General features: G+C 61.1%; 3 protein-coding genes across 6 annotated transcripts; 2 read left to right on the forward strand and 1 right to left on the reverse strand.

The window, feature by feature from the left end:
- The first annotated feature begins 31 nt into the window (after window positions 1-31).
- Window positions 32-9,205, forward strand: BIRC5 (baculoviral IAP repeat containing 5). 2 transcript variants are annotated; one of them, XM_082705532.1, is made up of 4 exons: window positions 32-258; window positions 825-934; window positions 2,365-2,482; window positions 7,254-9,205. In XM_082705532.1, the coding sequence occupies exons 1-4, from the start codon at window positions 148-150 to the stop codon at window positions 7,341-7,343; spliced, it is 429 nt and encodes a 142-aa protein (XP_082561658.1). In that variant the 5' UTR covers window positions 32-147; the 3' UTR covers window positions 7,344-9,205. The 2 variants fall into 2 exon arrangements, with proteins under 2 accessions (XP_082561658.1, XP_082561657.1); XM_082705531.1 differs by lacking the exon at window positions 2,365-2,482 and having other exon boundaries at window positions 55-258.
- Window positions 9,206-12,280: 3,075 nt separating this feature from the next.
- TMEM235 (transmembrane protein 235) lies at window positions 12,281-18,920 on the forward strand. Of its 3 annotated transcripts, XM_082705520.1 has the most exons (5): window positions 13,008-13,621; window positions 14,744-14,837; window positions 15,088-15,168; window positions 15,354-15,491; window positions 17,333-18,920. In XM_082705520.1, exons 1-5 carry the CDS (start codon window positions 13,441-13,443, stop codon window positions 17,484-17,486), a joined length of 648 nt encoding a protein of 215 aa, XP_082561646.1. In that variant the 5' UTR covers window positions 13,008-13,440; the 3' UTR covers window positions 17,487-18,920. The 3 variants fall into 3 exon arrangements, with proteins under 3 accessions (XP_082561645.1, XP_082561646.1, XP_082561647.1); XM_082705519.1 differs by lacking the exon at window positions 14,744-14,837 and having other exon boundaries at window positions 12,281-13,136; XM_082705521.1 differs by lacking the exon at window positions 14,744-14,837.
- Window positions 18,921-19,350: 430 nt separating this feature from the next.
- Window positions 19,351-25,722, reverse strand: LOC309850901 (uncharacterized protein). The gene is given in 9 exon segments (XM_082705506.1): window positions 19,351-20,030; window positions 20,032-20,092; window positions 20,631-20,786; window positions 20,789-20,822; window positions 21,048-21,185; window positions 21,803-21,988; window positions 22,412-22,500; window positions 23,414-23,497; window positions 24,944-25,722. Coding segments are annotated over 9 exon segments (1,161 nt in total). The 5' UTR covers window positions 25,146-25,722; the 3' UTR covers window positions 19,351-19,819.
- Between the last annotated feature and the right edge of the window lie 1,622 nt (window positions 25,723-27,344).

The following is a 27,344-nucleotide window of genomic DNA, read 5'->3' on the forward strand; positions in this document are numbered from 1 at the left end:
TCCCAGCACACCCCGCGCCGCCCAGCCTTGCCTTCCCAGAATGCCGCGGGCGCAGCGCGGTGGGGCAGCGCGTTCCCGACCTGCCCCGCGCCGGCCGCCAACCGCCGGATTTGAATCGAGTCGGCGCTCGGCGCCTGCGGCGGCGGGATGGGCGCTTCGTCGTTGCCCCCCGCCTGGCAGCTCTACCTCAAGGACCACCGCGTCTCTACGTTCAAGAACTGGCCGTTCCTGGAGGGCTGCGCCTGCACCCCGGAGCGGGTGAGTCCGCCTGGCCTCCCTGGGCCCCAGGCCCGCCCCTCCCCGGAGCCCTGACGCGGCCCCGGGGTGACCGGGTCCGGCCGTGGGCTCCCGGCCCCGTGAAGCCCCTGCCCCCGTGGGCTCCCGAATCCTGAGCGACTCCGCTCTCGGTGGGCTCCCGGGCCCGGGGTGACCCCTTCCCTCAGTGGGCTCCCGGCCGGGGCTACCTCCCGCCACGGGCTCCTGGGCCCCCAGATGACCCCGCCCGCTGTGGGCTCCCGGCCGGGGCGACCCCTCTGCTGCGGGCTCCTGGACCCCCAGACGACCCCGCCCTCGGTGGGCTCCCGGGCCCCCCTCTCCCCGTGGGCTTCCAGACCCCGGGACGACCCCTCCAGCGGTGGGCTCCCGGGCCCGGGGTGACCCCTTCCCTCAGTGGGCTCCCGGCCGGGGCTACCTCCCGCTACGGGCTCCTGGACCCCCAGACGACCCCGCCCCCTGTGGGCTCCCGGCCGGGGCGACCCCTCCCTCCCTGGGCTCTGGGATCCTAGAGCTCCTCGCGGGGCCTGAGCCCGCGCTCTCCCCTGCAGATGGCCGAGGCCGGCTTCATCCACTGTCCCACTGAGAACGAGCCCGACTTGGCCCAGTGCTTCTTCTGCTTCAAGGAGCTGGAAGGCTGGGAGCCGGATGATGACCCTATGTAAGTCCCCCAGGCCAGCCTCGCTGGGCTTCCAGGGCGCCCCGCTGCGAGCTGGGCCTGAGAAAACCATGCGAATGTCCCAGAGACTCGGTGGGGGAGCGGCTGCGGCTTTTGCAGCTCGTGTTGTGCCCCTGTGACGGCCAAGGGACGGATTTCTGTGCCGGTGCCCAGCGGCGCTTAGGCCTTTTCCGACCGGACTTGGCCCGACGTCCTCCAGCGCAGAGGCTGAAGGACGGCGCGTTCTTGGAGGACTGTCCTTGACGCCTGTCGGGTCTGGCCCGTGGGGGAGTGGAGCCTGCGGGTTGAGCGGGTGTCGGGTGCTTTCCCAGCTGGAGGCTTCAGATCGGAAGTGTCCCGGAGCTGCCACTCACGCCAGAGAAGACACTCCCAAGGGGTACCCTGCCGGCGTTTAGGGGTTTGTTCTTTAAGGCATCTAGAGCCGTTTCTTTTAATTCCGTGTGTGTGTTGGCACGGACCCTGATGGCTGTCCGGCATGAGACCCCACCTCCTTCTCTGGCTTTTGCCCCCGTTCACACCCCGTTGGGGCCACAGCGTTAGTATTTCCTGTAGAGAATCCCCCACGCTGTCTCTTCTTGGCCAGAAGAGAGTTGCTTTTCCCTGATGTGCTTGCTCTTATGACCCAGTCTCTCTCTCTCTTTTTTTTTTTTTTTTAATATTTTATGTATTCCCTTGACAGGGAGAGAGCAGAAGCAGGGGCAGTGGCAGGCAGAGGGAGAGGGAGAAGCAGGCTCCCCACTGGGCAGGGAGCCCGATGCGGGGCCCGATCCCGGGATGCTCAGCCGACTAAGCCACCAGGTGCCCTCGTGACCCATTCTTGACTGGGCTGGCATGGTGCGCGTGCCGGGATCGCTGAGGGAGTACCCCTTGTAATCCTGGGAGTGAATTTCTCAGTGCCGGAGCACGTTCAGACGTCCATCCTATCGGCTGTCCTCTGGGGCTTGGTGCGGCTGTGTGTTCATTCCGGTGCTGTTCCGCTCACACTGCTGTCCTCTACGCAGGGGTAATTCGCAGGGCAGACAGTGAGGCCGGGGAGTTCCCCGGAGAAGCCTGGCCCGCGAGCAGATCCTGTAACAATTCCAGGGAAATGGGGGAGATTACTTCACACAGTTCCTTCCTCGAGGGTTTTAGAGGGTCTTGAGGTGTGCTGCCCCTGCCCTTATGTACCACTTTTCCTGCTAATTGCTGCAGGACTCCAGAAAAATCCCCTCAGCCCTAAGCGCAGTGGGAGATGCCCCGAGAGAGGGCAGGCCGGGCGTGGGCTGTGGGAGCGTGCCTGGGACCCAGCCGTGGTCCTGCGAACTTGAGCGAGCAGAGGGAGGCACGTCTGGGAGCGGGGAGCTGGGTGTTGCTGACACGCTCGCTCTTCTCCCTTCCCCTGACTTTTCTCTGGTCCCGTATTGATTTTTTAGAGAGGAGCACAAGAAGCATTCGTCTGGTTGTGCTTTCCTTTCTGTCAAGAAGCAGTTCGAAGAATTAACCCTCAGTGAATTTTTGAAACTGGACAAAGAGAGAGCCAAGAACAAAATTGTACGTATTAGCCAGAGCGAGACCCAAGGGCCAACCCCGCTGAGCACTGAGTTCTGCGCCCTCGCCCCAGAGCGGCTTTGTTTTCCTCGGAAAGCAGTGTTAAGCCCCCTCGGAGCCATCTATCCTGGAATGTGGTCTTGGGGTTGTTCCCTCTTGGAAGATGTGTTTAGTACGAGGTCCTCTGGTGGTGGGCGCTGGTGGTCAGGCTGGCGTCCGGCCTTCAGTGACAGTCTGTGTGGGAGGCCATTTACACGTTGTGTGTTCGGGCAGAGGGTTTGGGGGCACGCAGTAGCATGTCGGGGAAGGGGCATCATGGGTATTGGGAAGAAGAGGCTCCAGTCCAACTGGACCTTGGGATCAGGCATCCTGGGTTATCGGGGGAGAGGAGGGGTGAGGCCGAGGGTCCACAGCGGGATGGGTACCAGGCAGCCAGGGTGGTAGGGAAAGTCGGCTCCCAGTTAAACCTGAATTTCAGGTAGAGTTCGTGTTTGGTGTGGATGTATTCTAAAAAAGTTACTTGTTTTTGTAAAGTTTGTGAAGTTTCAATTTACTGGGCATCCCTATTTTTATTTGCTAAGTCTGACGAAATTACAGAGAATAAATGTTTGGGTGTTTGCTATCCTTGTAGCAAAGCACGGGGCTGGGAGCGGGCATCCTGGCTCTGTCCCCGCCACTCACCGACTCCATGAGGTCAGGCTGGTCTTGGTTGCATGAGGAAGACAGATCCCCGTGATTTCTGAGACCCTTTTCTGGTTGAAAATTTATGTTCCTTTTTAGAGATGATTATGAAATAGTTCTGTCTAATATAGGATAAATGCTGAATACCAAATTTTTTGTTAGGAAAGTGGAAGAACTTGGCAGTCAGTGTAGCATGTTGTGGAAGAGTGTTTGCACAGTGGGGCCTTGAGAACTGCAGGGCTGGAAGCGGGAAGTGGGCCAGGGAGAGCCTTCTAGGTCAGGGGTCAGCACACCCTCCGCAAGGTGCCACCGATAGTCAATATTTTAGCCTTCATGGGCTGCAGGTTTCTGTTAGATACTCTTTTTCTTTATTTGTTGTTTTTTTTTAAGATTTTATTTATATAGAGTGAGAGAGCATGAGCAGAGGGAAGGGGCAGAGGGAGAAGCAGGCTCCCCACTGAGCAGGGAACCCCATGTGGGACTCGATTCCAGGATCCTGGGATCATGACCTGAGCCGAAGGCAGACACTCAAACAACTGAGCCGCCCAGGCGCCCTCTAGTAGATATTATTCTGTTGTTCTTGTTTTCACAACTGTTTAAAAATGTGAAAACCATTTGTAGCCCAATGACTGAGAAACAGGCTGTGTCCCATGGGCCACAGTTTGCCAAGCCCATTCTAGATGAGAGACCAGCCTGTTTACTTAGGGGACAGTGGTGAGAAATCTGTGCCCCGGCAAACAGAAGGGGGATCGGTGTATAGCCCAGGGAGAGGCGGAAGCCAGACTGTGGATTGTGCGCTGAAAAAGACAAAGGTTGTTCGGTGTTGCAACAAAGAGAAAAGGTTGTTGTGACAGCACAGCTCCAATACAGTGAGTGACCCACTGCTTCTAGGCCCCATGGTCTGGTGGGCAGAGCCAGGTGCCTGTGGGGAGAGGTGACTCACTGGAGCAGGAAGCCCACCAGGTCGCCACCATCTGCGGGAACAGCAGTGGGGCCACGCCAGAGCAGGGTAAACAGGCAAGTGAGAAAAGTGGGGGATGGGAAGAAAATGTTTTGCTTTCATTGTGCAACTGTTCCTGTTCTCCCCAAGTCAGAATACAGGAAGCTTAAATTTTTTTTTGAAGATTCTTATTTATTTGAGAGAGCGCGTAGTCGAGCACCAGCAGGGGGAGGGGCAGAGGGAGTCGCCGACTCCCCGCTGAGCAGGACCCTGGGATCACGACCTGAGCCCAAGGCAGACACTTAAACTCCTGAGCCACCCAGGCGCCCCAGAACCCAAGATACTTCAAAAGGATGCCTTTGTTGCTGTTGCTGTTGCTTTGTTTAATCACAAAACAATGCAAACTTTCAGGCGGGAGACTCAAAAGCTCCATGCTATGCTAAGGCCTAAGGGGTGGTCACCACTGTTTACTGTGTTTCCTTCAGATAATTTTTAAATTTCTGTATTTTAAAAAAGACTAAAAAGCGTATGCTGCTCATACTTTCCATAATCAGTTTACACAACTTACACAACAGGGAGTTTGTGAGCCTGGGGCCCTCACTGTACTGTTGTGATGTTGCGGAACTGTGCTCGCCAGCCCTGTGGCCGTCACTGGGCACGGCTTTGATGACAAAGACTCTGTAGAGGGCAGGTTTCCGTGCTCTGGTGACACAGTGTCCTACCTGCCCAGTGGAGGGACGTGGCCACTTGCTGCAATGCTGCATGGCACAGATAACAGAATAGTTTTGTTGTTGCAAAGGGTCCTGTGGGACACGCTGTTCTAGAGTACCAGCTGACTGTAAGATCTGCTGCAAATAATTATCACTAAGGTAAAACGCGGGTCCCCTCGTGTCCCCGTGCACTTGCCCATGTGAACAGATGGTCATGTCTGGGGTCAGAGCCACGTGCAGGGAACTGGCATAACCAGAGGTCTGTCTGCTTTGCCCTGGAGCCCCCAGGTGGGCAGTCGAGGGCACGTCACTCCTGAGTGTGGGCTGGCACGCAGACCTCGTCTGTTCTGTGAGGGTCAGTACGGTTGGGGGGCTGGCGTGTTCAACCGGAAAGTCAGCTCTGTGGTCGCAGCATGTGGTTTAAGGTAGTCGTTTATTGGACAGTTGAGATGACTGTGTCGGGTGAGCAGATCCTGGAGACCAGGCACAGATGTTTGCTGTGATGCCGCGGGTGTCTGAGGCCCCAGACTCCCACGGGAGGTGCCGCTGCTCATCCGTGTGACAGGATCGCTGAGGGAGTCGCCCGCCTGGGGCCTGACGCTGGAAGGTGTGCTGCCCCACTGGACGGCCTCTAGGCTGGGAGCGTGCTCCCTGCTCAGGACATTCCCGCTGCTGCATCGCCACCTCTACCTTTTGAGAAAAAGGAAGTAAATTAGAACCAGTTAGAAAATAAACCAGTTCAGGGGTGCCTGGGGGGCTCAGTCGTTAAGCCTCTGCCTTTGGCTCAGGTCATGATCCCAGGGTCCTGGGATCGAGCCCCACATCAGGCTCCTGCTCAGTGGGGAGTCTGCTTCTCCTTCTCCCCTCCCCCTGCTTCTTTTCTCTCTCTCGCTGTGTCTCTCTCTGTCAAAAAAATAAATAAAATATTTTTTAAAAAGAAAAGAAAATAAACTAGTTCAGGGAATGACCTGAATGGGAGCAAGCAGACCTGCGTCTGTGGACGCTCGTGATGAGGGAGAAAGAAGCGCAGAGGAAGGAGGAGACGCCAAAGCTCCAGATGGTAAACTTCTGCTCAGGGAACACTATGTTTTTAATAGCGAGTTTTCGGGGTTTTTGAAGATTTATTTATTTATTTTAAGGAGAGAGTGGGAGGGGCAGAGGAAGAGGGAGAATCCCGAGCAGACTCCTCGCGGAGTGTGGAGCCCGATGTGGGGCTCAGTCTTGCGACCCTGAGATCATGTCCTGAGCGGAAATGAAGCGTCAGATGCTTGACCGACTGAGCCACGCAGGCGGTGCCCCGTGAGTTTCTGATTTTTCCTTCAATCCACCTTTATTAAGAAATTAGAGGGGGAGCACCTGGGTGGCTCAGTGGGTTAGGCTGCTGCCTTCGGCTCGGGTCATGATCTCGGGGTCCTGGGATCGAGTCCCGCATCGGGCTCTCTGCTCAGCGGGGAGCCTGCTTCCTCCTCTCTCTCTCTCTCTCTCTCTCTTTCTGCCTGCCTCTCTGCCTACTTGTGATCTCTGTCAAATAAAATAAATAAAATCTTTAAAAAAAAAAAAAAAGAAAAGAAAAAAAAAAAGAAATTAGAGGGGCACCTGGTGGCTCAGTTGGTTGAGTGTCTCGCTCTTGATTTTGACTCAGGCCATGATCTCTTTTTCGTGTCAATTTCTTATTTTATTAATTTTTCTTTTAATTAATAATTTTAAGTAAGCCTTATACATGGCAGCAAAATTAAGATACACAGAAATACTTAATGAAAAGTGATTTTTTAAAGTTAGCCTCTAATTAGAAAACAAACTTAATAAAGGTCTGTTAGCTTTTTAACGTGTCAGAGAAGTCCGGGAGAACACACATGAGGGTCGGCAGAGAGGTTCCTGGGTCTGCTGACGGGATGCGGCACTTGTCCCGGCGGAGCACTGAGCGGGACAGACAGTCAGAAGGCAGTGTCGGCTGCGGGAAGCAGAAGACTCGGCAGTGTCTGCGTGGACAGGAGGGGGCTCTGGGCCTGAGCTGGGGGAGCTTCTGAAGCAGTGCGGGCGGTGGTTAAGATTAGGAATGTGCCAGAGCCTGGCTGGGCCACCTGCACACCTCTGGGGCGGTGTGGTCCTCGTCATGGTAGAGCGCGGGCGGTGGTGACCCCTGCCTCATGGGGCGCCGAGCGAGAAAGCAGTCCGCGTGTGTGAAGCAGGTGAAATGGTGCTCAGGGCACGAAGGTCGCGGAGTATTTTCTGTTATAATTAATTGGAAGTAGCTGAGGTGGGGGGCTCGTGAGTCGGGATATTCAGCCCCAGATAGGGGGGGGGGCGTTCTCCGCCCTAACCCAGCGCCTGATTTGTTAGGGGCTCAGTCAATGTCGCCTTGTTCTTTCCACGTTGGTCTTATCTACAGGGTGTGATGGGGAAGCTCTCAGCTCGGTTTCACGCGCCTCTTCTTTATTTCCAGGCAAAGGAAACCAGCAGTAAGCAGAAAGAATTCGAAGAGACGGCAAAGAGAGTGCGCTGTGCCATCGAGCAGCTGGCCGCCGCGGAGTGACCCCGCCGCCGCAGGGCGAGCTGCTCCCCGCGTGGGGCGCGCACCCTGCCGGGACCCTGCCCAGCGCCTTAGGAAACAGGAACATCCACGATTTGAAATTAGAATATTGAAGCTAGACTTTTGCTTTTTTCTTGACAGCAGTGCCGGGGCCGCTTCTCTTCGGGCCGCTGAGTCCAGGAACCGATTCTCTCATTTTTCTTTGGTAGTTTTTGTGCCGTTGGTTCCTGGGCTCCTGGGGGTGAGAGGGTGAGCAGCGTGTTCTGGCCGCGGAGCCCTCCCGCGGCGCAGCGTCGGCTTCAGGCTGGCAGCTGGCTGCGCAGCCTGAGCTTTGATGCCTGAACGTAATCATGGGTCTGTTGCGGCTGCACAAATAGAGAATTAAGGACGCCATTTCAGATTTTATTTGTCTGATGATCTGAACTTACGGTGCGCATTTCTTGTGTCCGCGCTACACTGTCTCACTTGGGTATGTCCAGGGCCTGCAGCGGTCCTCTCCCCGTCGGCTCTGGTACAGAGGCCTCCCGCCTTCCGGAGCAGAGCAGACAGAACGCCATCCCTGCCGGGGCTCTGAGGTGCTGAGCGTGGGCTTCCTTGCCTGTCTTGTCGTTTTGGAATTTTCACAGGGGAGCTAGGAATCCAACCCCGGGCTGCCTTGGGCCCCCAGGTGTGCCAGAGCCCTTCCGGCGCGGAGCCCCCGTGGCGGGGTGGGGTGGAGGAGGCCCGATGTCTTGACAGCAAAGCCAGCCTCTGGCTCGGAGGTCAGCCGACTGTGCGTCCCTCCAGCGCGTACCACGGGCCCATGGCAGGGTTGTCACATCTCTAACACAACAAAAAGGTCCTTAATGCCAGTGCCCTTTCCAGAGGCCTGGCTCCTTGCTCTGAATGAGCTGTGACGCGGTGGGGCAGGCAGGCCTGGGCGGGGAGACCCGCGGAAGGGGTTCCTGGTCTCAGGCTCCCAGCGCTCTGCAGGTGGCTACTTCCCTCTCCCCACGCGGGTTAGGTGGCCGGTGAGGCACCTGTGCTTCTCCTGTGAACCCCCATCTAGGAGGACAGAGGGATCGATTAATCTAAAAAGTGCACTGGAAATGTCTTTTAGAGGAAATTTTTTGTAGATAACTTAGATATTTTGTTCGTAGTCTACAAGATCATGGATTTCCATGACGTCACTTAGAGCAGTGACGTCACTTAACCTCGGCGGCTTGGTGCCCCTGAGCTGCGGTTTGCTGGTCTGTAACGCGGGGTCCCGAAGCCTGCACCACTGCAGCTGGCCTTCTGTGCGGGTGCGGGAGGCGTGTGTGAGGGGGCCTGACACAGCGTCCCAGCTTCTCGGGCTCTGCAAAGCCGCTCTCTTGTGCTGGAATTACTACTTCGCAGAACAGCGCAGAGTACAACGAGAGCGAGCGCGAAGCCCTTCTCCGTCGTCGGGTGGCTCTGGAGACGGGGCAGCCGGAAGCAGGAGCCGTCACGCGCGAAATGCTGCCGCATTAGACGCCCTCGTCTGCCGGCCTGGCTCGCGGCTCCCGGCCCGGCTCGCGGCTCCTGCCCCAACAGCAATGCAGAGGCCCGGATCCTTTTGAAATCACTTGACTCCGAGCCGTGGGGACTTGGTGGGCTGCTGCGGGTGACCTGTCAGCCCCGGGTGGCCGTGTCTCCGCGGCTGCTACCCGCTCCCCCGCGCATCTGCCTTCTCCCTGTGCTCGTCCCTCCCCGAGGCCGGCTCACACGCGGCTGAAGCCTGGTGTTACGGGACAGACTGTATCCGTCCCTCCACGAATTGGAGCTGCAGGGTGGGTTGTGAACGGTTCTACTGGAGGTCATCTTGTTGTTTTCGGAAAAATAAAAACCATTTCATTTGAAACACAGCTGCAGACCCTACTGGGTTTTTAAAATCCTGTCGGGTCTGTGTGGTGGTTCCTGGCCCGCCACCTGCTGCTTCCCACCCACAGGCTTGCGGGGCCTCGGGGCTGGGATGAGCCCCAGCAGACAAGAAGCCGGCCCTGGCCTACAAGGCCCACCCGTATGTGTCACCTGTGTCCGTACCAGCTGTGAACTGGCCATGCAAAATGCGTTTCAGACTCCGCTCTTTCTACCGCATCTGTCAGACAGGGAGGAGCTCGGAGGATATTTGCTGCAGTGGTTTCTGTTGGAGGGAGAAAAGTTCTCTAGCCTTTGTACTCTGAGCTGCTTTATTTTGATGTCTGTGCCCATGCGTCATGGGTCCTTCACTGTAACAGTGGCCCTTTACCGGTGGCTCCGTAGAGAGGCTGACCCTTTGTGCAGCGGGCAGTGATGGGGTTCTCGGCTTCGGCAGGCCGGGCTGTGGAGCAAGACCCAGCGGGAGTAGGCCATCTTACACGTTCCCCTCCTACAGAGGTGTTGTCTAGAGGCTGTGTTTATCCCCGGGCCTTCGTGACTGTCCTCTTGAAGCACAAAATAGACCTCTGTTGATCAAGCCAGAAGCCTTTGCCAAGGCCGAAAGCCTCAGGATTTTTTTCATATATGTGTCCCTTTTTGCATTCTCCAAGTCTGTGAGAGTCTGGAAGGGTCGTGAGAGATCCTTAAGGGCGGGCACATGCAGAGCACGGTATACGCTGCCGGCCAGCCTCGGGATCCGAATCCTCCCGCTGTCCCCAGCACTGACGAGTGCCAGCCTGACCCAAAGTGACCTGCCAAGCGTGGAGCCTTCACACAGTGCCAGCAGGTTGGTACCCCCTTGGGGTGCTGACCACTCTGCAGGTTGCACTTAAAGAAGTCACAATTTGCCGGTAAAGTCTTAGGTGGTCTTACCTGCATTTTGTCATGCAGAAATAGAGCCTCGCAGAGAGGTGGAGAAGCTTGTCCAAGATCATATGACAAAGGTTAAGGACGGGACCCAGGCCCGCTGGCCCTGGAGATGGGCCCTCCCTGATGAATGATGCGCCCCTGCCTTGCGGGTGTGGCCGGGGTCGGCTGCCTGACTCCAGAGCGGGGCCTGGCTCGAAGCCATCCCCATGCCGCTTTTCGGACTGCTTTGTCAGGCCTGCACTCTGCGGAGCGGAATCCGTCCCCCCAAGGATTCCATTGATCTTCCTAACACAACATTTTAAAAAATTTCGAACTGAGATTCATGGGCACTTGGAAAGACGGTCCAAAGGGGCCCCAACAGCCCTTCACCCAGCTTGCTCTGCTGCGACAACCGTGAAACGTCTGTGCTTGCTTCTGACGTGGAAGGTCTGAGCTGAGACGAGGTTCCGTTGTGCAGGCACCTGGCTCTGAACCAGTGTCACCATCACAAAGGGTTTCTCGTCTGGGGCGGGGGTGGGGGAAGGAGAGGGGGCCGTCTCGTTCTTAAAGCAACTGCACGGTTGGTTCCCCGCCGGTTCCCCCGCGGGGCTCAGCCTGCAGCATTCGGGCCAGTTTTCAGCTGACCAGCCACACCAGGGCCTTAGCTTCTCTGTGGTTATGTTCCCCTTGACCCCCAAGGCGGGGACGTCTGTCCACTCATTCACTCGATGCTTGAGCGCTGACAGGAGCCACGTGCTGCGCCCGGGACCCGAGTGACAGCCAGGGAGGACTCAGTCTCCCATGGCGAGCGCGGGCTCTAGGCCACGGCCAGCAAATAGCCGTGTGACGACGCTGCCTTGAGTAGAGCACGGAAGGCCCGAGCTGTCTGTCGGGACCGGGAGGAGGCGGCTGACAACCACAGAAGGGAAAGCTGTGTCTGGCGCGGGAACAGAAGCGTGTGCTCTGGGGACTCCGGTGCATGTCGCGATGTGCGGCCCTCCCGTTTGCCCGGTAGAAAGCTGCGTCTGGGGCCCGTGGGCAGACCCTGGCGAGTCTGACGTGACCCTGAGGTATCCTTCATAGATCCTATTGCTTCCTGGGATGAGACTGACCCCGTGTGTGGCCACCTCCCCGCCTGCGCCGTGGCGCACGGAGCCTGGCCGCCAGCCGCATCAGCGTGGAAGACCTCTGTGTCCGATCTACGACCTCCGCCCCTTGAGAGCCCTGTAGCATGGTTGGTTTTGGCCACAACAGCGTCTCGATGAGTCTCCCGAGGAGGACCGGCCCACAGGGCACCCCGATTGCACGGCGCTGGCCTGTGGAGGAGTTTGCTGAGAGCAGCGAGCTGAGTCGGTGCCTGAGCCGCGACGCCGAGCGGCTCCGTGGTTTCCCCGGCAGTTTTAGCTGCTTCCTCAGCCCGGGGCTGGAGGCGATGCCCTGTGGCATCAGCCTGGAATGGGAGGCTCATTGGGCCCACAGCCATCGCTGGGGTCAGGGTCCTTACCACCCCCGAAGAGCTAGTTGAATGCAAGTTTTTAAAAGAGGCTCGGGGGAAGCCCGGTTTCTTTGTCACTTAAAAATCGGAATTTCTTCCATCCAAACGTCCCTCCCACCCCTGATTTTGGTGGTGGTGGTCTGATGCGATTTCCGAAGAGGCTCTAGCATCCTGCAGACGGGCTTGGTGCTTACTTACCAAGTGGCCAACCGACAGCTCCAGCCGCGGGTGATGAGCCAGTCATAGGAGGACCACCAGTGGAAAGGGTCATTGCAAAGGGGCGCTTTTTCAGAACCAGGCTAGGGGGTGATCTGGGTCCGTCTTAGGGACAGAGACTGGTGGGATTCATCGGAGCAGCCCCGTGAGGACCAGTGCCTGCTGCCTAGGGGGACAAAGTAGTCAGTGGCTCCCAACTGCACACTGGGTTTCGGGCACGGAACTTTAAAGCAGGGAGATAGGGTGTAGACTGCTAACATGGCCATCTACACTGCATCGTGAGCGCGAGACGTGTCTATTCCTGTGTGCAGCTGTGTGGCTCAGTGCGGACAATGGCCTCCAGCAGTGTGGTCCCCAGCCCTGCCAGCAGAACCCTTTTTTTTTTTTAAGATTTTATTTATTTATTTGACAGACGGAGATCACAAGTAGGCAGAGAGACAGGCAGAGAGAGAGAGAGGAAGCAGGTTCCCTGCTGAGCAGAGAGCCCGATGCGGGGCTCGATCCCAGGACCCTGAGATCATGACCTGAGCCGAAGGCAGAGGCCCCAACCCACTGAGCCACCCAGGTGCCCACCAGCAGAACCCTCTTTATGGGGGTGCCAAGGAGACCCTTCCAGAAAGCTCAGGCTGACAGGCAGGGGTTGCTGGGAAAAAGCATATGGAGCTGCCACCCAAGAGGGGCTCCTCCCGTCCTCCTAGTCCCTCAATCATACCTTCAACACAAAACAAGGCTGCGACCCACTGAAGGCAGTGTGGGTCCTTGTCACGTTGTGGCTGAACGCTGGGTCACTGTTCACCTTCGCCGTCGTCCAGCAGCGGCCCTGCCCTGCCTCCTCGCTCCCCGCTCTCCCTCCCCCGCCTCCCCTCCTGCTTTTGTAGAAGGCTGCCTGGAAGCAAGACTTCTTCCATAGCCCCCTTGCCAGCCTGCCCAGGCCCTTTGCCCATCCAGCCCGCCTCACTGGGTCCCTTTGGTTAGTCCTGGAGACTGATTAAGACCAGGAGCAGCCAGGGGTCAAGTGCCGCAGCCAGGGGTGGCTGCCTCCCACCATTCAGGCTGCCAGCTTCCTGGCCAGCGAGGTCAGCTGCCTGCTGAGCCCCCTCCTGAGATGACACAGGCCCCACCCTTCCTCCTCCTCAGCCCGGCCATTTGGCAGCTGAAAAACTGGAGGTTTGGAGAGAGTAAGACATTTGACAAGGGACCCACTCCAGCGACCAGCTCCTCGGGGACGCTGGGGTTTGAACCCAGGTCTGGGGCAGGTCCGCCTGCAGCTCTGAGACCTCCATCCCTGCACCCGAGATCTGCAATCGCGTCGCCAAGAGGTGGGACCGATCTTCCTGCAAACCTGAGGGGGTGTGTTGTGAGGCTGGCGCGCAGGCAGAAAAGGGGGCGCCGCGTCCAGAAAACCCTCGGAGTGGCAGCACCAGCTTGCCGCCCCAGCTCCCCGCATCCCCCCAACCGTGCCCCTTACTCCCTGGCGCCTCCCCCCCCCCCCCCCCCGCCCGCCCAGCTCACCAAATCCCAGCCCCCGCTCCCCGGCCGGCCTCGCCTTCTCCCCGCTCCTCGACTCTCTCAACCCCGAGGTCCTCTCTGCTCCCCAAATCCCCGGCGCCACTCCCGGACTGCATGGCCTGGTTGGGCGCGCTGCTCCTGGCCGCCGCCCTGGGCGCGCTGCTCAGCTTCGCGCTGCTGGCGGCCGCCGTGGCCAGCGACTACTGGTACGTCCTGGAGGTGGCGGCCGCCGGCAACAGCACCGGGCGGGCTTCGCGGCTGTCCTCACACTCGGGGCTCTGGCGCGTCTGTGAAGGTACAGTGCTGGCGGGCTGGGGCGCAGAGGGCGCGTGCAGGGCAGCGCCCCTCCTGCCCCCACTCCCCATCCCGGACTCTGTTTTCTCCCAAAACTGGGCGGTGACAGTAGGGCTCAGAAATGAAAGGGTCGGGCACCGGGCGGTTGCGGGGAGAAGGGCATTTTGGGGCCCCCAGAGCCTGGGGAGCAGGAGCCCTGGGCATTCCTTTGCCCTCCCTGGTGGGGGCGGGGGTGTCTTGTGTTAGTAGCGGCACGTTGCTTGGTAGATGAGAAGGAACCCCCGGCTCTCAGTGCGCTCTGCCATTGGCTGCTGCCTGTCCCTCCAAGGCTTTGTCCGATGGGGAGAAGATGCTTATTCTCAGGATGCAAGTCAGTGGGGGGTGGTTGGGAGAGTGAGGGAGGAAAGCAGGGGCAGGACCCTGCACCCAGGGCACAGGCTCCTGTTCTTCCTCAAGCAGGGGTGCGGGCGCTGAGGTGGGAGAGGTGCGGGGCACTGGGGACCTCCGGGAAGGGCACGGTTCCACATCCAAGTGACCACGAGTTGTTTCTCAATTGCTGTCCGCAGAGGTTCACTAGCACAGCCAGGGCCCCCGGAGTAAGACCCCTGTTCCTCTCTGTTCCCCCACCCCCTCCCCACCACCTGACGGCTTGACGAGCCCTTGGGCACCAAACAGGAGTGCCTTGTACCTTTCACACCTGCGGAGAGGGGAGGCCTTTCCCTCCGCAAGGCCTATGTAACGGGGTGACCAGCGGGCTGGGGGTCCTCCCCTGCACAGGACCAGCCCTGGGGGGCAGCAGTGTCTGTGAGAGCGTGTGAATGTGTGTGTGTGCATATGCGTGAGCATAGGTCTGTGTGAGTGCCAGCGCGTGTGCATGTGTCAGTGTGCGTGTGTGCACATGAGTGTACGTGTGGGAGGCTCCGCGCGTGCGCGTGCGTGACGACACCATCCTTGGTGGCGGCCGGGTAGGAAAGACGAGCTGTTGGTGCATCCGCAGAACACACTGTGCTGATTGCTCCAAAGCCCCCTTGATGTGTGCATGTGTGTTGTGCAGATGTGGGTGGGTATGCATGTGTGTGTGCAAGAGTAGGAGTCCACGTTACACGCACCTTTTCCTGTCCAGGCAAAGCCACACGTGAGCCTGCTCAGGGCCCCAAGCCTAAGGGAGAGCTGAGGGCAGCGTCTCCGGGATGTTTGAATTTCAGACCGACATCTATGTAGGTATATTTGTCCGTTACAGAAACAAAACAGGTCTTAAATCCTCCAAACCCACTGGGAGTCACAAACTCTGGGGTCCAGAAGAGAATCTGGGGCTCCGTGGCCACTGACCAGCCCGCTGGGTTCAGGCAGGGCTGAGAGTGTGATGTCCAGTGTGCCCGCAAGACCGCCCATCTCCGAGGGACCCGGGGTGGTTGGGGATCCCACAGGTGTCCGGCCCCCCAAGCTTCTGTCCTTTCTGCTTTTTAGGGCAAAACAGCTGCATCCCCCTGATCGATCCCTTTACCAGCGGGAACCTGGATGTCCCCACCTCAGTGCAGCACCTCATCTGTGAGTCCTGGGCCTGAGTCCCCACCCCCCATCTGTCCTTCATCTGCAGGCAAAACTGTCCCACAAAGGTGGACCTCCAGGCAGACAGGGCTCTGCAGCGCTCAATTGGATCTGCCGGCAGGGGTGGGGGGCAGTGGGGGCCGGTCCAGGTCCCAGCTGGGACGCTGAGCCCCCTCTCCCGGCAGCCCTGCACCGAGCCGTCATGGTGACCCTGCCCCTGAGCCTCGTCCTCGTCGTGTGCGGCTGGATCTGTGGCCTCTTGGGCTCCCTGACGCGGAGCGTGGTCCTCCTCCTCTTCACCGGCTGCTACTTCTTGTTAGGAGGTGAGCGTGGGCGCCCTGGGGGCCACACGTCCTGGGAGTGGGAGTGCCTCCTTCCGGCCACCCTGTCTCCTGCTCCCATCTGGCCTGTGCTGAGCCTGGGCCCAGCCTGGGGACTGAGCCGCAGCAGGCAAAAGCATGTTGGGGGTTACGGGGCCTTTCTAGGGACGCAGGCAGGGGTTCTGGCTGTGGGCCTCGAGCCAGGGAGGGAGGAAGCCCAGGGCTGAGCTCCCCAAGGCGATCCCTGCACCTGGTCTCCTAGACCTGCAGGGGGGGCGCTGTTCTCTCCTTCCGGGACTGGCCTGGTGGGAGCAGCTGGCGTGGTCAGACCCCGGCAGTGACACAGGTGAAGAGGGGCCTCGCGGTCCTTGGCAGTGACCCGGGTCCAGGCCCAGAATGTGACTGGTAACAGTTCCTCGGCCGACATTCCCCTAGGCTCTTCTGGGCGCTGGCCAGGCGCACCCCCGGGGCTGCAGCCGTGGCCTCCCTGTGGTCCCAGGTTCCAGCTCAGAGGTCCAAGGTTTCACCAAGGTCACCAGTGCTTTTCAGTGCCATCTGCGCCTGCCCGCCAGCCGGTGCCCCCTGCTGCCCAAGCCTGGCTGTCGCTGATGCTGCCCTGGGGCTCCTTGGGGTCAGCCATCAGAGGCCTGTGCTGTCGGGGTGAGGCCTGAGCCGGGTCTGGCATCCGGGCCAGCTCTACGGTCAAGGCCATGGCATTTGAAGCCCAGACCATGGGGGCCTAGGGCTTCCTCTGGGGCAGGCCTGCCTCCTCGCCAGGGGATGCTGTCCCTGTGGGAGACCTTGGTCAAGTAGGAGCAGGCAGGCTTGCCTGGTGCCAAGAGCCTGGGGGACCAACAGCCCGGGTGTGCACTTCAGAGAATGACAGCGGCAGTCAGCTGCGGCCGGCCCCCAGAGACCGGCTGTGTGGGTCTAAATCCAGTGAAGAGGACCTTGGGAAGCTTCGGAGAGGAGTAACGGGGTGGGATCGTATCCAGGAAGCCTTGGCATGATGCTCTCAGAACCATGGCCCAGACGAGTGGGTGGACGGAGGGCCCGGGGGCAGCTGCTGCGGGCCGCTCCTCTTCCGAAGGACCCGGTTCGAAGAACACCACCTGCTCTGCTCGCTCAGGGTCCAGGCTGGCTGCTGTCCTCACGGGGGATGCTCCTTGGAAATGGGTCCGTTGACATCACTGTCAGCGCTCTGAGCAGCCCCAGAGAGTCCAAGGGAGGACAGTGTCAGCGCTGGGGGGAGACGGGGCTGATGGGAGTAGGCGGGGCGATCGCAGACGGGGGAGGGGGCAGGCGGGGCGATCGCAGACGGGGGAGGGGGCAGGCGGGGCGATCGCAGACGGGGGAGGGGGCAGGCGGGGCGATCGCAGACGGGGGAGGGGGCAGGCGGGGGCCCGCAGGCGCTGGAGGCTCAGGCTGGGGCCGGGGTGGGGGGGTGGGGGGGAGTAACCCAATGACGTGGGGGGAACGGTAAGGAGAGGGGAGCTGGTCAGAGCTCCAGACCCCCCCCCTCACTGCCAGTAGAGGTCCCTGGCTCCACGTGTGTGTGTGTGTGTGTGTGTGTGTGTCAGGGACACTGGGGGACACGGGAGGGTGCTGTGTATGCAGAGGCAATAGACTGGGGACTGTTGCCGAGGGTATACGTGGTGCCTTTCATGGAGGGGGGTTGTGGGGTGATGCCCAGGGCTTTGGGGACTGTATCAGAGCCTCTGTTCCCCTCAAAGGCCAGCAGGGAGGGGCTCCTGGTCTCCAGGACCGCCTCGGCCAGGTCCTGGTGAGGCAGTGGCACTCAGTGGGTAGACACAGCAAGTGGTCCCCCTGCCCCCCTCCCCCAGGTGCCCTGACCCTGGTAGGGGTCAGCGTCTACATCAGCTACTCCCACCTGGCCTTCGCCGAGACTGCCCGCCAGTACGGCCCCCGGCACGTGCAGGACATCCGCATCAGCTTCGGCTGGTCTCTAGCCCTGGCCTGGGGCTCCTGCGCCTCTGAGGCACTCAGCGGCTTCCTCCTGCTCCTGGCAGCCCGAGCCCTCAGCCTCGGCCGGCAGCCGGGGGACCCCCACTCTGTGGTCATCTGAGTCCCAGAGGGGCAAGTGGCAGGGGCGGAGGACACAGTTTCCCTTTGCATCTGCAGGCCTGGCTGGAGATCTTGTTGGGAGGGGCACCTGCGGGGTGGGAGGCTGGGAGCAGAGCCAAGGAGCCAGGTTCCTGTTGCCTGGCAAAGCCGGATGTTTTGGGGGCCCCCTGCCCAGTTTATGCCCTTTAGGGACTAACGGGTGTGACTCTTTCTTGGGAATGAGAAAAGGGAGTCCCAGAAAGAGTCAGCAAGTGACCCAAAGGAACGTTAACGGGGTCGGGGGGGGGGGGGTGCTGCAGGTCCCCGGCGCTCAGCAGGTCCCCTTGCCTCTGGAGGACATGGCCTGCCCTCGCCCTCCCCCAGCAGCCCTGGTGTGCCCCGCTGTCCTCCTTCCTGGGGCCCCGGGGCAGGTGCAGGAGCTGCCAGCTGTGCTGGGGAGGAGGGAGTGTGGAGTTAGGCGCCGAGCCCAGTGTCACCCGCGCGTTTGTGTGTCCCGTCCTCCGGTCGCCCTTCACGCTAGCGACCTTCACCCGTTTTACAGAAGGGGGCTCCGAGGTCCAGACCAGCCCGGAGCACGCGGCAGGGCCAGACGCCCCTCCAGGCTGGCGGGCCTCCCAGGCCTCTGTTCAGTCCCCTGGCTCGAGGGCAGGTGTTGGCGGGGAGGATCCTGGGCTGGGGGAGGGGGGGGGAGCCGGGAGTCTCCTGGGATTTGCAAGGGCAGCTGAGTGGGCTGGACACACCCTGCCCCTCCCTGTTCTCAGGCCTCTGTCCTTGTCCTGGGGCGGCTGCTGCTTTTGCTGGACCCCATCCTCCCATCTGCAGCCCCCCGGGGGCGGGGGAATGTCTGTGACTGCGGGGGGGGGGGGGGGGCAGTGCGAAAGTCCTAGTAGGGGTGGGGGTGGGGCTTCTTAGCCAGGAGGGTCAGGGGCTGCCTGGAGAGGCAGAGGCCAGGGCTGCAAAACAGAGGTGGGTGGGGGTCGGCTTGCAGACCCGGGTGCAGGCCCACTGTGACTGGACTCCTGGGTCACCGTGAGGCTCGCTCCTCCTGTAGGCAGAGAAGTTGAGGTGGCAGAGGAGACGGGGCCCCAGGGGGGCTGTGGAGCACCCGAAGCCCCACACAGCCCCTTCTGGGGTTCAGGATCTGGAATGTATGCAGGGGGCTAGAGGGCAGCCAGCCTCCCTTTATTGCTCCAAAGGTTACAGGAAGCTCCTTGGGGCCCTGGGGGCTGGTACCACTTGGGGGTCCCCCTGAGGGCTTCCCTTCGCACCTAGGTTTTAGCGTTTACCATTCCGTGTCGCAATATTGTGCCATTTTGTCCTTAAATAAATCAATTTATGCTCTGTGCAGATAAGCCTTGTTTTTCTGTCTTAACGTTTTTTCAGAACTGATCAAACAGAACTATAAACTGTGTGGGCAGCAGCACTCTTACCAGCTGTGTGTGTGTGTGTGTGTGTGTGTGTGTGTGTGTGTGTCCGTGTCCCCATCCAGCCAGACACAACAGGCCCCTTCTCTGAGGGGTGGCACAGGTGGAAGGGGACCCCGTGCCCTGACCCCGCACCTCCGTGTTGGACGGGAGGGAGGGCTTGGCGGGCAGGTCCTCTCCACTGTGAGGCTCTAACCGCACTTGTGTGGTTCACTGGGGAGCAGGAAGCACAAGGGTTTGGTGGGAGGCCTCCTTGTCTGCCTCTGGATCTACACGACCCCAGGAACTGCTAAAAACGAGATTCAATCTCAAATCACCTACAATAAAGACATACTCTTTTGTAAGCAAAAAAAAAAAAATTTTTTTTTAAAGGAACAAGTCTATAGGTGACAAGACAAATCCCAGCCCCCGACACGGGGCAGCTAGGGCTCCCGGGCATCCTGCCCCGCTGTCTCTTTCTAATCTCCGGTCACCCTTCCCCGTGTGTCCCCAAGCAGGAGCTCGGGACAGTTTCCTCTTCTGGGCGCTGTGAGCAGAGCCCCTGCCCTGGCTGCTTCCTGGGCTCCGGCAAGGGGCTCGGCTGGGCTCCCACCGGTCCGCCGCCGTGGTGCCCTGTCCCAGATGCCGGAGGCACCGCGGGCTTGCCGAAGGAGCGCGGGTGGAAGGCTTCCCCCCGAGTGTGGGGAGTCAAGGGGTCCGAGCAGGCGGGTCACAGGGTCACGGGGGTGTCGTTTCACTGCCTCTCCTGCCACCTGCTCCCTCAGGACACCTGCACTCCCCACCTGGGTCCCAGCCGGGGCACAGGGTCCGGTCACCCTGTCCTCAGGGCCCCAGCTGCCTCAGCACAAACCCCCACTTCTTCAGCGCCAGCTCGGTGTCCTGTGCGGAGACGTCGCGGTGCCCCACGGCGCGCACCGACCGCTCGGCCCAGGGGAACAGCAGCACGCGCACCGCGCGGCCGGTCTGAGCCACCTCATCCGCGCTCACGGCCTGCAGACGTCGGCAGAGCTCCTCGGGCCGCAGCCCGTCCACCCATGTTCGTCTCCACGGCGGCGAGGTCCGCGGAGCAGATGGGGGACGCCAGCTCCTGGAGCCCTGGGACCGGGGCCTCTGGTGAGTGGAGCCTGACCCCAGGACCTCAGCCCTGAGGTCCGGCCCTGTCATCCCAGCAAGGGCACAGGGCAGCCCAGCCGCCTCAGAGAAAACAGGGACCCTTGGAGCCGCACAGACTTGGCTCTGCTACTTTCCAGCTGTGTGACCTGGGGCAAATCAGTTAACCTCTGGGCCTCAGGATCCTCATCTGTAAAGTGGGGACATCATGGGATTGTTTCGAGGACTCAAGTGATAAAGATTAAGACCTGGGTTGGAGGCTTCCCTCGCCAGATCCTGCAGGAAATAGAAATTCCTGACCTCCCTTGAGGGCTTCTTGGTCCAGACCCTCCACCGGTGCGGTCTGGTAAAGCATTCTTCTGTCCCGGGCCCACGCCTCATGGCTCAGTGGCTGCCCTACACGTTCTAGAGTCAGAAGGAAGTACACCCGCTGGGGATTTGGGCCCTGCTGCAGGGGACCCCCAGACACTCTTCTGGGAGCAAAAGGAAGTGAGGGTGGGGGTAGGGGCCGTGGTCCACGTACCTTTGGCGAATCTCTGGGCGTTCTGGTGGTCCCTCTGCAGCACCTCCTCGAAGTCCGCCAGTCCCACTAGGGCGGCAGCAGCCAGCACCCCGGCCTGGCGCATCCCTCCCCCCAGCGCTTTCCGGAGGCGCCAGGCTTCTTCAATGAAGTCCTTGGGCCCCCAACCAAGGCCCCGACCGGCGCACCCAGGCCCTGGGAGGAAGAAAGGAGAGAGTCCTGCCTGCCAGCACCCCAGGTGCGCGTCTCTGTCCTTGGGGCCAGGGGAGGGGCGCGGGAAGGGGATGGGGCCCCATCTGGGGAGGGGCTAAGGGGGCCCAGGGCCGACTGCTGCCAGCTTCGGAGCTTGGAACCCAGCTGACTCCTACTGCGGACACCCCCGCTGTCCTGTGTTTGGGAGGCAGCCCGAGGCTTCCCCACCTTGGAGAAACAGAGAGACACGGAGTCACAGTGTTCCACGATGCGGGCCGGGGGCACGTGCAGAGCCACCGCGGCGTTCATCAGCCAGGCCCCATCCAGGTGGACGCGAACTCTGTGGCTCCGGGCCAGGAGCTGCCCCTGGGGGCAAAGAGCAGGCAACGGTCAGAGGGGCTGAGCTTGGGGTCCGAGTGGAGGGAGGACCAGTCTCCGGGAGCCTGGAGGAGTCCAGACGGATCAGGGCTGGGCCAGTGTCCAGCGTGGCCCCCTCGGACCGGAGCAGGCGCTCAGTTGCCTGAGCCTGGGCGCCGTCCTCTGTGAAAGGGGATTGATAATAAGCGGCGGGTTCGCCATGGCCGGATGCAGAGGCCGTAAGAGCCAGGCATGCGGCACCCTGTTTGAGCCGTCCCGAGCTTCCGCGGAGGAGATGCCCACTCCCGTGGACAGGGAGAGGGTCTGGAGGGTCATTAGCGGCGAGTTCTCACACCGGAGAGCGGCGTGGCTCAGCCCTCATACCGTGTACGAGCAGGTGCTTGTGGGACTCGCTCCCTGGGGAGAAGGGGGGTGTCTCTGTCCGCGGGGCTAACCGGGGGGCGTAGTGCCCTCGTAGCTGCGGCCGAGGGGCACATGCGTCCCTCCCACAGCAGTCCCAGCTGCCCTGGGCACCCATGGCCTGTGTGAGGAGACACCCGGGCACAGGTGGGGGGGCTGGCTGGCTGGGGGCGGGTGGGGGGCGCGAGTGGTGGGGTCGGGCCCACCTGGCGCAGGTAGTCTACAGGGAGGACGCGGCCCCCGGAGCTGCTGTGGGTGTTCTCCAGGCAAATGAGCTCACAGACCGGGTGGTAGGGGCTCCCCAGGCCCCTTGTGACCATCCTCTCCAGCTCAGGCAGGTCCAGGGTGCCGCGGGGCAGGTCTGGGAGGGGGTGGGAGTGCACCCCCGCGATCTGCAGGTATTGGGGAAAGAGGGAGGGAAGATCAGGTCCAGGGGCGCAGCGTCGCCTCCCACCTCTGTCCCCGCGGCTCCTCCCCAGCTCGGGGCCATCGAGCCTGCCGCTCTGCTGCGGACGTGGGCTCGGACGCCCCAACAAGAAGGGGAGGAACCAAGGGCTGGGTTCTCCCGAGCCGGAGCGCCGCGTGCTCCGGGTGCCCACAAGGGGGCAGCAGAGCGCCGAGAACGGCCCGTATCCGATCGGGCGTGGGCGGGGGGGCTGGGCCGCGGCTGCCCCCACGTGGTCAGTCTGGGAATGGCTCCCTTTCCAGCCACCCTGGCCATCTCTTCCCTCCGCAGGTCCCAACGTGGTCCCTAGGAAACTGGTTCCCGCCAGAAATGCTGAGCTGGCCCCAGGTGAGGGGCGCCGGGTCCTTACCTGAGCCACCCCGCCCTGCTCGAAGACGTGGAGGTGGCACTCCTGCCCGAGGAGGAGCTGGGAACCCCTGCACTGGCAGTGACACATCACTGATAGATGGGGGAGGGCAGCGTTGGCTGGGAGTCCCGGGGGCCCACCTGCTCCCGCCCAGCTCCTGGCTGAGCCCGGAGGCTAGCTCCCAAGTGCTTATGCCAATTAGGAAACGGCACCCCTTCAAACACCTTACTGCCATGGGCCAGAGAACCGTCCCAGGAACTATGAAAGTCCAGGATAACCGTCCAGTGAGATGTTGTGCCCTGTGCCCTGCAGCCCACCCACAGAGCATGTCCTGCCCAGGAAGCTAGTCACCCTGATGCACGGGCATCAGTTGGGCCCAGCAGCAAACAGAAGCCCATGCCCACTAGGAAGCCAGAGAGCTTAATAAAGGGGGCGATTTACTTTTTTTTTTTTCCAAAGATTTTATTTATTTGACAGACAGAGATCACTAGCAGGCAGAGAGGCAGGCAGAGAGAGAGAGAGAGAGAGAGAGGGAAGCAGGCTTCCTGCAGAGCAGGGAGCCCGATGCGGGGCTCGATCCCAGGACCCTGAGATCATGACCCGAGTCAAAGGCAGCAGCCCAAACCACTGAGCCACCCAGGTGCCCCAAGGGGGTGATTTACAAAGGTGTAGCAGCGTGGAGGGAAGCCACAAGGGACAGAGCAAGACCCCCAGGCCATAAGGGTGGAGAGGGAGGCGTGGTCACCAGACCCTGGAGACAGGGAGGCGTGGAGAGGGCTCCCAGGAGACCACGTGGGGAGGGAGCTGGGGGAGGGGCACGGACACGCGGAGCCCTCTCCTCTCCTCTCCTCTCATCTCCTGCTAGGGACTCTCCGCTGAGCCCAGCAGAAATCCAGACGGCTCAGCACCCCACTGATGTAGTCCGAGCTTTGCCCCTCGCACCAAGGGGAGAAATGCAGAGGGACGACCCGGAGGGCAAACGGGAGTCACCCCCACCACGCTCACCAGAGATGAGGTTGGCCATGGTGTTGGTGGGCACAAACAAGGTCTGGTCCACCCCCAGCAGCTTGGCGGCCTTTTCCTGCAGCTCTGAGGAGGGAAGGGGCAGGAGGCATAGGGAGACTCCGTCAGCAATGGCACTCTGCATTACTCATAATCGTGAGCTCGCGTCCTGCTGAGGTAAGTGGCCAAGCCAGACAGAAGCCCTGGTCTGTGGGCTGCAGACTGTGGTCTTGGTGACCATATATCTAGGTAGAGAGGCCTCTCAGTCAACACCCTGCACCCAGCCTCCCCCTGGGCCCTGGTCTCCCCCACATTGAAACTTTGTGGTTTGAACCCCCCTGTCCCATCCAGACCTCACACCTGTCTCACTTCCTTTCCCATCAGCCCCTTGCAGGTGGGGCACTGCGGTTTCTCTGCTGACTTCCTCTCCCAGAACAGAAGGACAGGAGCTCTCAGAAGGGGAGACTCGGGGAGGGGGGGGGACTTCAGGCTACTGCTTTAAAGGCTGCTCTGGCTCCCCTCTGCCTGTGGTGTCAACTCTGAAGTCTTTAGCGTGACATTCAGGCCCAGTGGGATTTGCCCTCTGTCTTTGCCTCCAGTTACTGGTGGCTCCCAGTACCCCACACTCCAGCCACAGTCCCTATCTGTACCCTCAATACCCAATGAGCCAGCTCCCTTCCCTGCCTGGGGGCGCCACTCACTCTTTAAGAGGCTACTCTGCGAAGTCCCCCTTCCCTGTGAGTTCCACGCCTCCTCTCCCCACCGGTTCCCAAGGCACTCTCTGTGGACAGATGCCAGCCCTGACACTTCCCCTACCCCATGGTGTCTGTGTGTCTGGCTGCCTTCTAAGCAGTGGGCTCAGCATTTTCGAAGTTCCAGGCAGTAGGTGTCTGCAGAACGCATGATCACCGATCACCACCTGACCCTACACACAGCCCCTTGGGGCTCAAACAGCAACCCGTGGCTTGCCCCTGGCAGGGCAGAGGGTAAACACCCTCGCATAACAGTGGTCCATTACGATGGCCACCCTCAACACTGTGTGTGAAAATGCTCCCTAGGTTATCGGAGTCCAAATCCTCTTTTCTAGACCGGTTTCCTGTGTGTCTTCATGTGGAAAGGCGGTGGGTGCAGGACCGTAGCTACAGGTTTTGAGAGAGAGGACCTGGGTTCGAAGACTGCCTTGCCATTCGCTGGGTAGGCGACCTTGGGTGCCACACTCGCCCCAGAGCCGCGCTCTGCAGGAGGAGACCACACCCATCCTACGCGCAGCTCCACACCTTCCTGCGCACACCGGTCCCCCGGGAGGCCCGTGAGCCTGCAGACTCTGGCTCGGCGGGTGTGAGCGTGGGGCCCGAGAATCTGCATTTCCAGCAGACTGTGGGGTGATGGGCCGGACTGAGCAGCAAGGCCGCAGGGCATGACGCCCAGCCTGCGCCGCCCCTGCGCGCCCCGGGCCCCTTCTCTCGCCAGCACCACGGACAGCGCTCTGGGGTCGCCGCGACGCCCCCAGGCCGCGGCCCACACCGGGCTCACCGCGGACGGTGGGGTCCTCGCCGTAGTCGTCGTCCCCCACGACCGCCTCGGCCATGGCGCGCCACATGGCCGGCCCGGGTCTGGTCACCGTGTCGCTGCGCAGGTCCACCACGTGCGCCGAGACCTCCGTCCCGCTCCCAGACCCCCGCGTCCAGAGGGCCCCGGGTCGTCCGGCAGCGGCCCGGGCCAGTCCGCGGAGCATGGCAGGGGCAGCTCCCGACCTCCACCCGGACCCTTCCCAGCGAGGGCGACCGGGAGCGAAGGGATTGGCGCGGCGGGGCTTCACGGTCTTCGACCGCAGCGGCTGACCTGGGCCCGCGGGTGTGCCCGGGGCGTGCTGGGAGTTGTAGTTCGGACTTCGTCCAGGCGGCGCCGCGCGAGCTCAGGCAGGCGGGCCCCGAGGCATGCTGGGAGTTGTAGTTCGCGCTTCCCGGCTAGGGCACCGAGCGAGGGGAGCATGGGGGGGGGCACTGCTTACCCAAGAAGAAACCGAGGCCGACGAGCGTTCCAGAGCGCACGCCCGTGTGACTCCTGCCGTGTGCCAGGCGCGGTCTCGGACACCCTACAAACGTTAGTGCAGTTACGCCTCCCGGCAGGTCTAGGAGGCAAATCGCAGTAGCATCCCCGTTTCACAGATGGGAAAACTGAGCCGCGCAGAAGCTAACGCCTGCGGTCGCTTGGCAAGGAAGCGGCCGGGCCGGCTGGCTCCATTGTGACATCGCCCCTGAAAAGAGCGCCCCGTCACTGACTTTGTTTCAATACAGATTTGTTGAGTACCTACTAGGTGCCGGGCAGAGGGGTGCCGAGGTGGTGCAACCGGTCTGGGCGTCGGACTTCATGGGGTACGAGGGAGGCAGCGTGAGAGGGGTGCAAGAGAGCCCCCTGGTGCATACCCCTGCCCTTGAGAGGGGGCTGCCTCCCGCTGAGGCGCACAGCCGGGTTGAGGAGTGAAGGGCAGGGACTGACTCAAGTCCTCCCTCACCAGGCTTTGGACGAGGCTTTTCTCCGCTCCGTGCCTCAGTCTCCTTGTTTTGAGGATTCCATGACTCACTGTCCTCAGTGCTGACCCCGGTCCCTGGCTGTGCGTGAGCGCTCCGTATGAGCGTTCTTCTTCTTCTGGGACCTTACTGGTCGCAGCCCAGAGCCCTGGGGCTTGGTGTTGCTGCCACGCGGAGGACCGTGACTCAGCCCCGACTGGACCTTCTGCCGGGGGACCTTCCCTCACACAGGGAGGACAAGTCTCCCTCAGCGCCCAGCCTCACTCGGCTGCTCCCCTCCCGGGAGTAAGGCCACAGATGTCACTGTCCCCCCCCCCCACCAATGGGAGGATGTTGGTCCCAGAGGGGCCCAAGTTCCCCAGAAGAGGTGCCCACAGCTCTGGCCAGGGCGGCCCTCATCGAAAAGGGCACTCCCGTCTTCATCAGAGGTCTGCCATGTGCCTGCTCCCAGTTGGGTCTACGGATAAAGGCGGACAAGAGCAGACTATTGTCGGAGCCTAGGTCCCCTGGGTGGGGACAGGACACTGCCCAAGAGAGGAGCACTGGGAAGGGGGTGGATGTCAGCCCCGGGAGACACTGCCAGGGGCTTGGTTGAGGCATCAGTGTATGCTTTCTGAGAGAAGCAGGAATTGGGCTGAGCTGTGAAGACAGAGCAGGTCACTAATCAGACGAAGGAGGAACATAAGGCAAAAACTCCAGGTCGGAGGGAGATGGGGCACTGGAGGTCTCGGGAGAAGGCCAGCCGGCGGAGGAGCGAGCAGGGCTGGAGACGGAGCTCTCAGGGTTAGGGCATCTTCGCTGGAGCGCTCCACCTCTCCCCCCATGCCTAGCGCGGGCCTCTCGAAAGGGCACAAATCACAAGATCCCTGTAGGATCTGCGGCCCCAAGGCCCCCATCTAAAGCAAAGGCTCATTGTGCCTTCCCCCACCCCAGTGCCCCTCTGTCCCTGACCCGCAATCTAAACTGAATTCCGGGCCCTTGGAAAACAAGCCCCTTATCTCTGAGTCTGGCTCCAGCCCTTCTGCTGGGAAGAGGGGGTGGGGAGCAGAGGCTTCTGTGGACAGGAAGGGAGGGGTTGGGGCAGCCGTGATGGCCCTCAGAAGAGCAAGGAGTAAGGGGGCCGACGGCGGATCGGATCCCCAGGCACGTCCCAGTCCTGGCCTTCTGTTTGCAGGCACTTCCCAGTTTGCCAAGCCTACTCACCCACAACCTCCCTGTCCATCCTCATAGCATGGAGGAGGGGGACTGGGCAGGGGGCTTAGGGCCAGCCCACCATCCAGAAGGCCACCAAAGTAACAAAGGTGGTCATCAATCCAGCCTTTCTCCTCCCGTAACAGCGGTCTCCCCAGAGAGCTGGCCTCCTCCTGAGGGAAGCTGGGGCCGCCCAGAGGTTCCTTCTACCT

The sequence above is a fragment of the Mustela nivalis genome (genome assembly GCF_964662115.1).
Source record: "Mustela nivalis genome assembly, chromosome: 17".
In the NCBI taxonomy this organism is placed as follows: Eukaryota; Metazoa; Chordata; class Mammalia; order Carnivora; family Mustelidae; genus Mustela; species Mustela nivalis.

What these genes read in the sequence shown, in the direction of transcription:
- TMEM235 (XM_082705519.1), top strand. Translation starts at nt 12,923, where the DNA reads ATGACACAGGCCCCACCCTTCCTCCTCCTCAGCCCGGCCATTTGGCAG. An exon ending in CTCAGTGCAGCACCTCATCT is followed by an intron (nt 15,169 to 15,353) that starts GTGAGTCCTGGG and finishes CTCTCCCGGCAG; the next exon opens with CCCTGCACCGAGCCGTCATG. An exon ending in CTGCTACTTCTTGTTAGGAG is followed by an intron (nt 15,492 to 17,332) that starts GTGAGCGTGGGC and finishes CCCCTCCCCCAG; the next exon opens with GTGCCCTGACCCTGGTAGGG.
- BIRC5 (XM_082705531.1), top strand. Translation starts at nt 148, where the DNA reads ATGGGCGCTTCGTCGTTGCCCCCCGCCTGGCAGCTCTACCTCAAGGAC. An exon ending in GCGCCTGCACCCCGGAGCGG is followed by an intron (nt 259 to 824) that starts GTGAGTCCGCCT and finishes TCTCCCCTGCAG; the next exon opens with ATGGCCGAGGCCGGCTTCAT. An exon ending in GAGCCGGATGATGACCCTAT is followed by an intron (nt 935 to 7,253) that starts GTAAGTCCCCCA and finishes CTTTATTTCCAG; the next exon opens with GCAAAGGAAACCAGCAGTAA.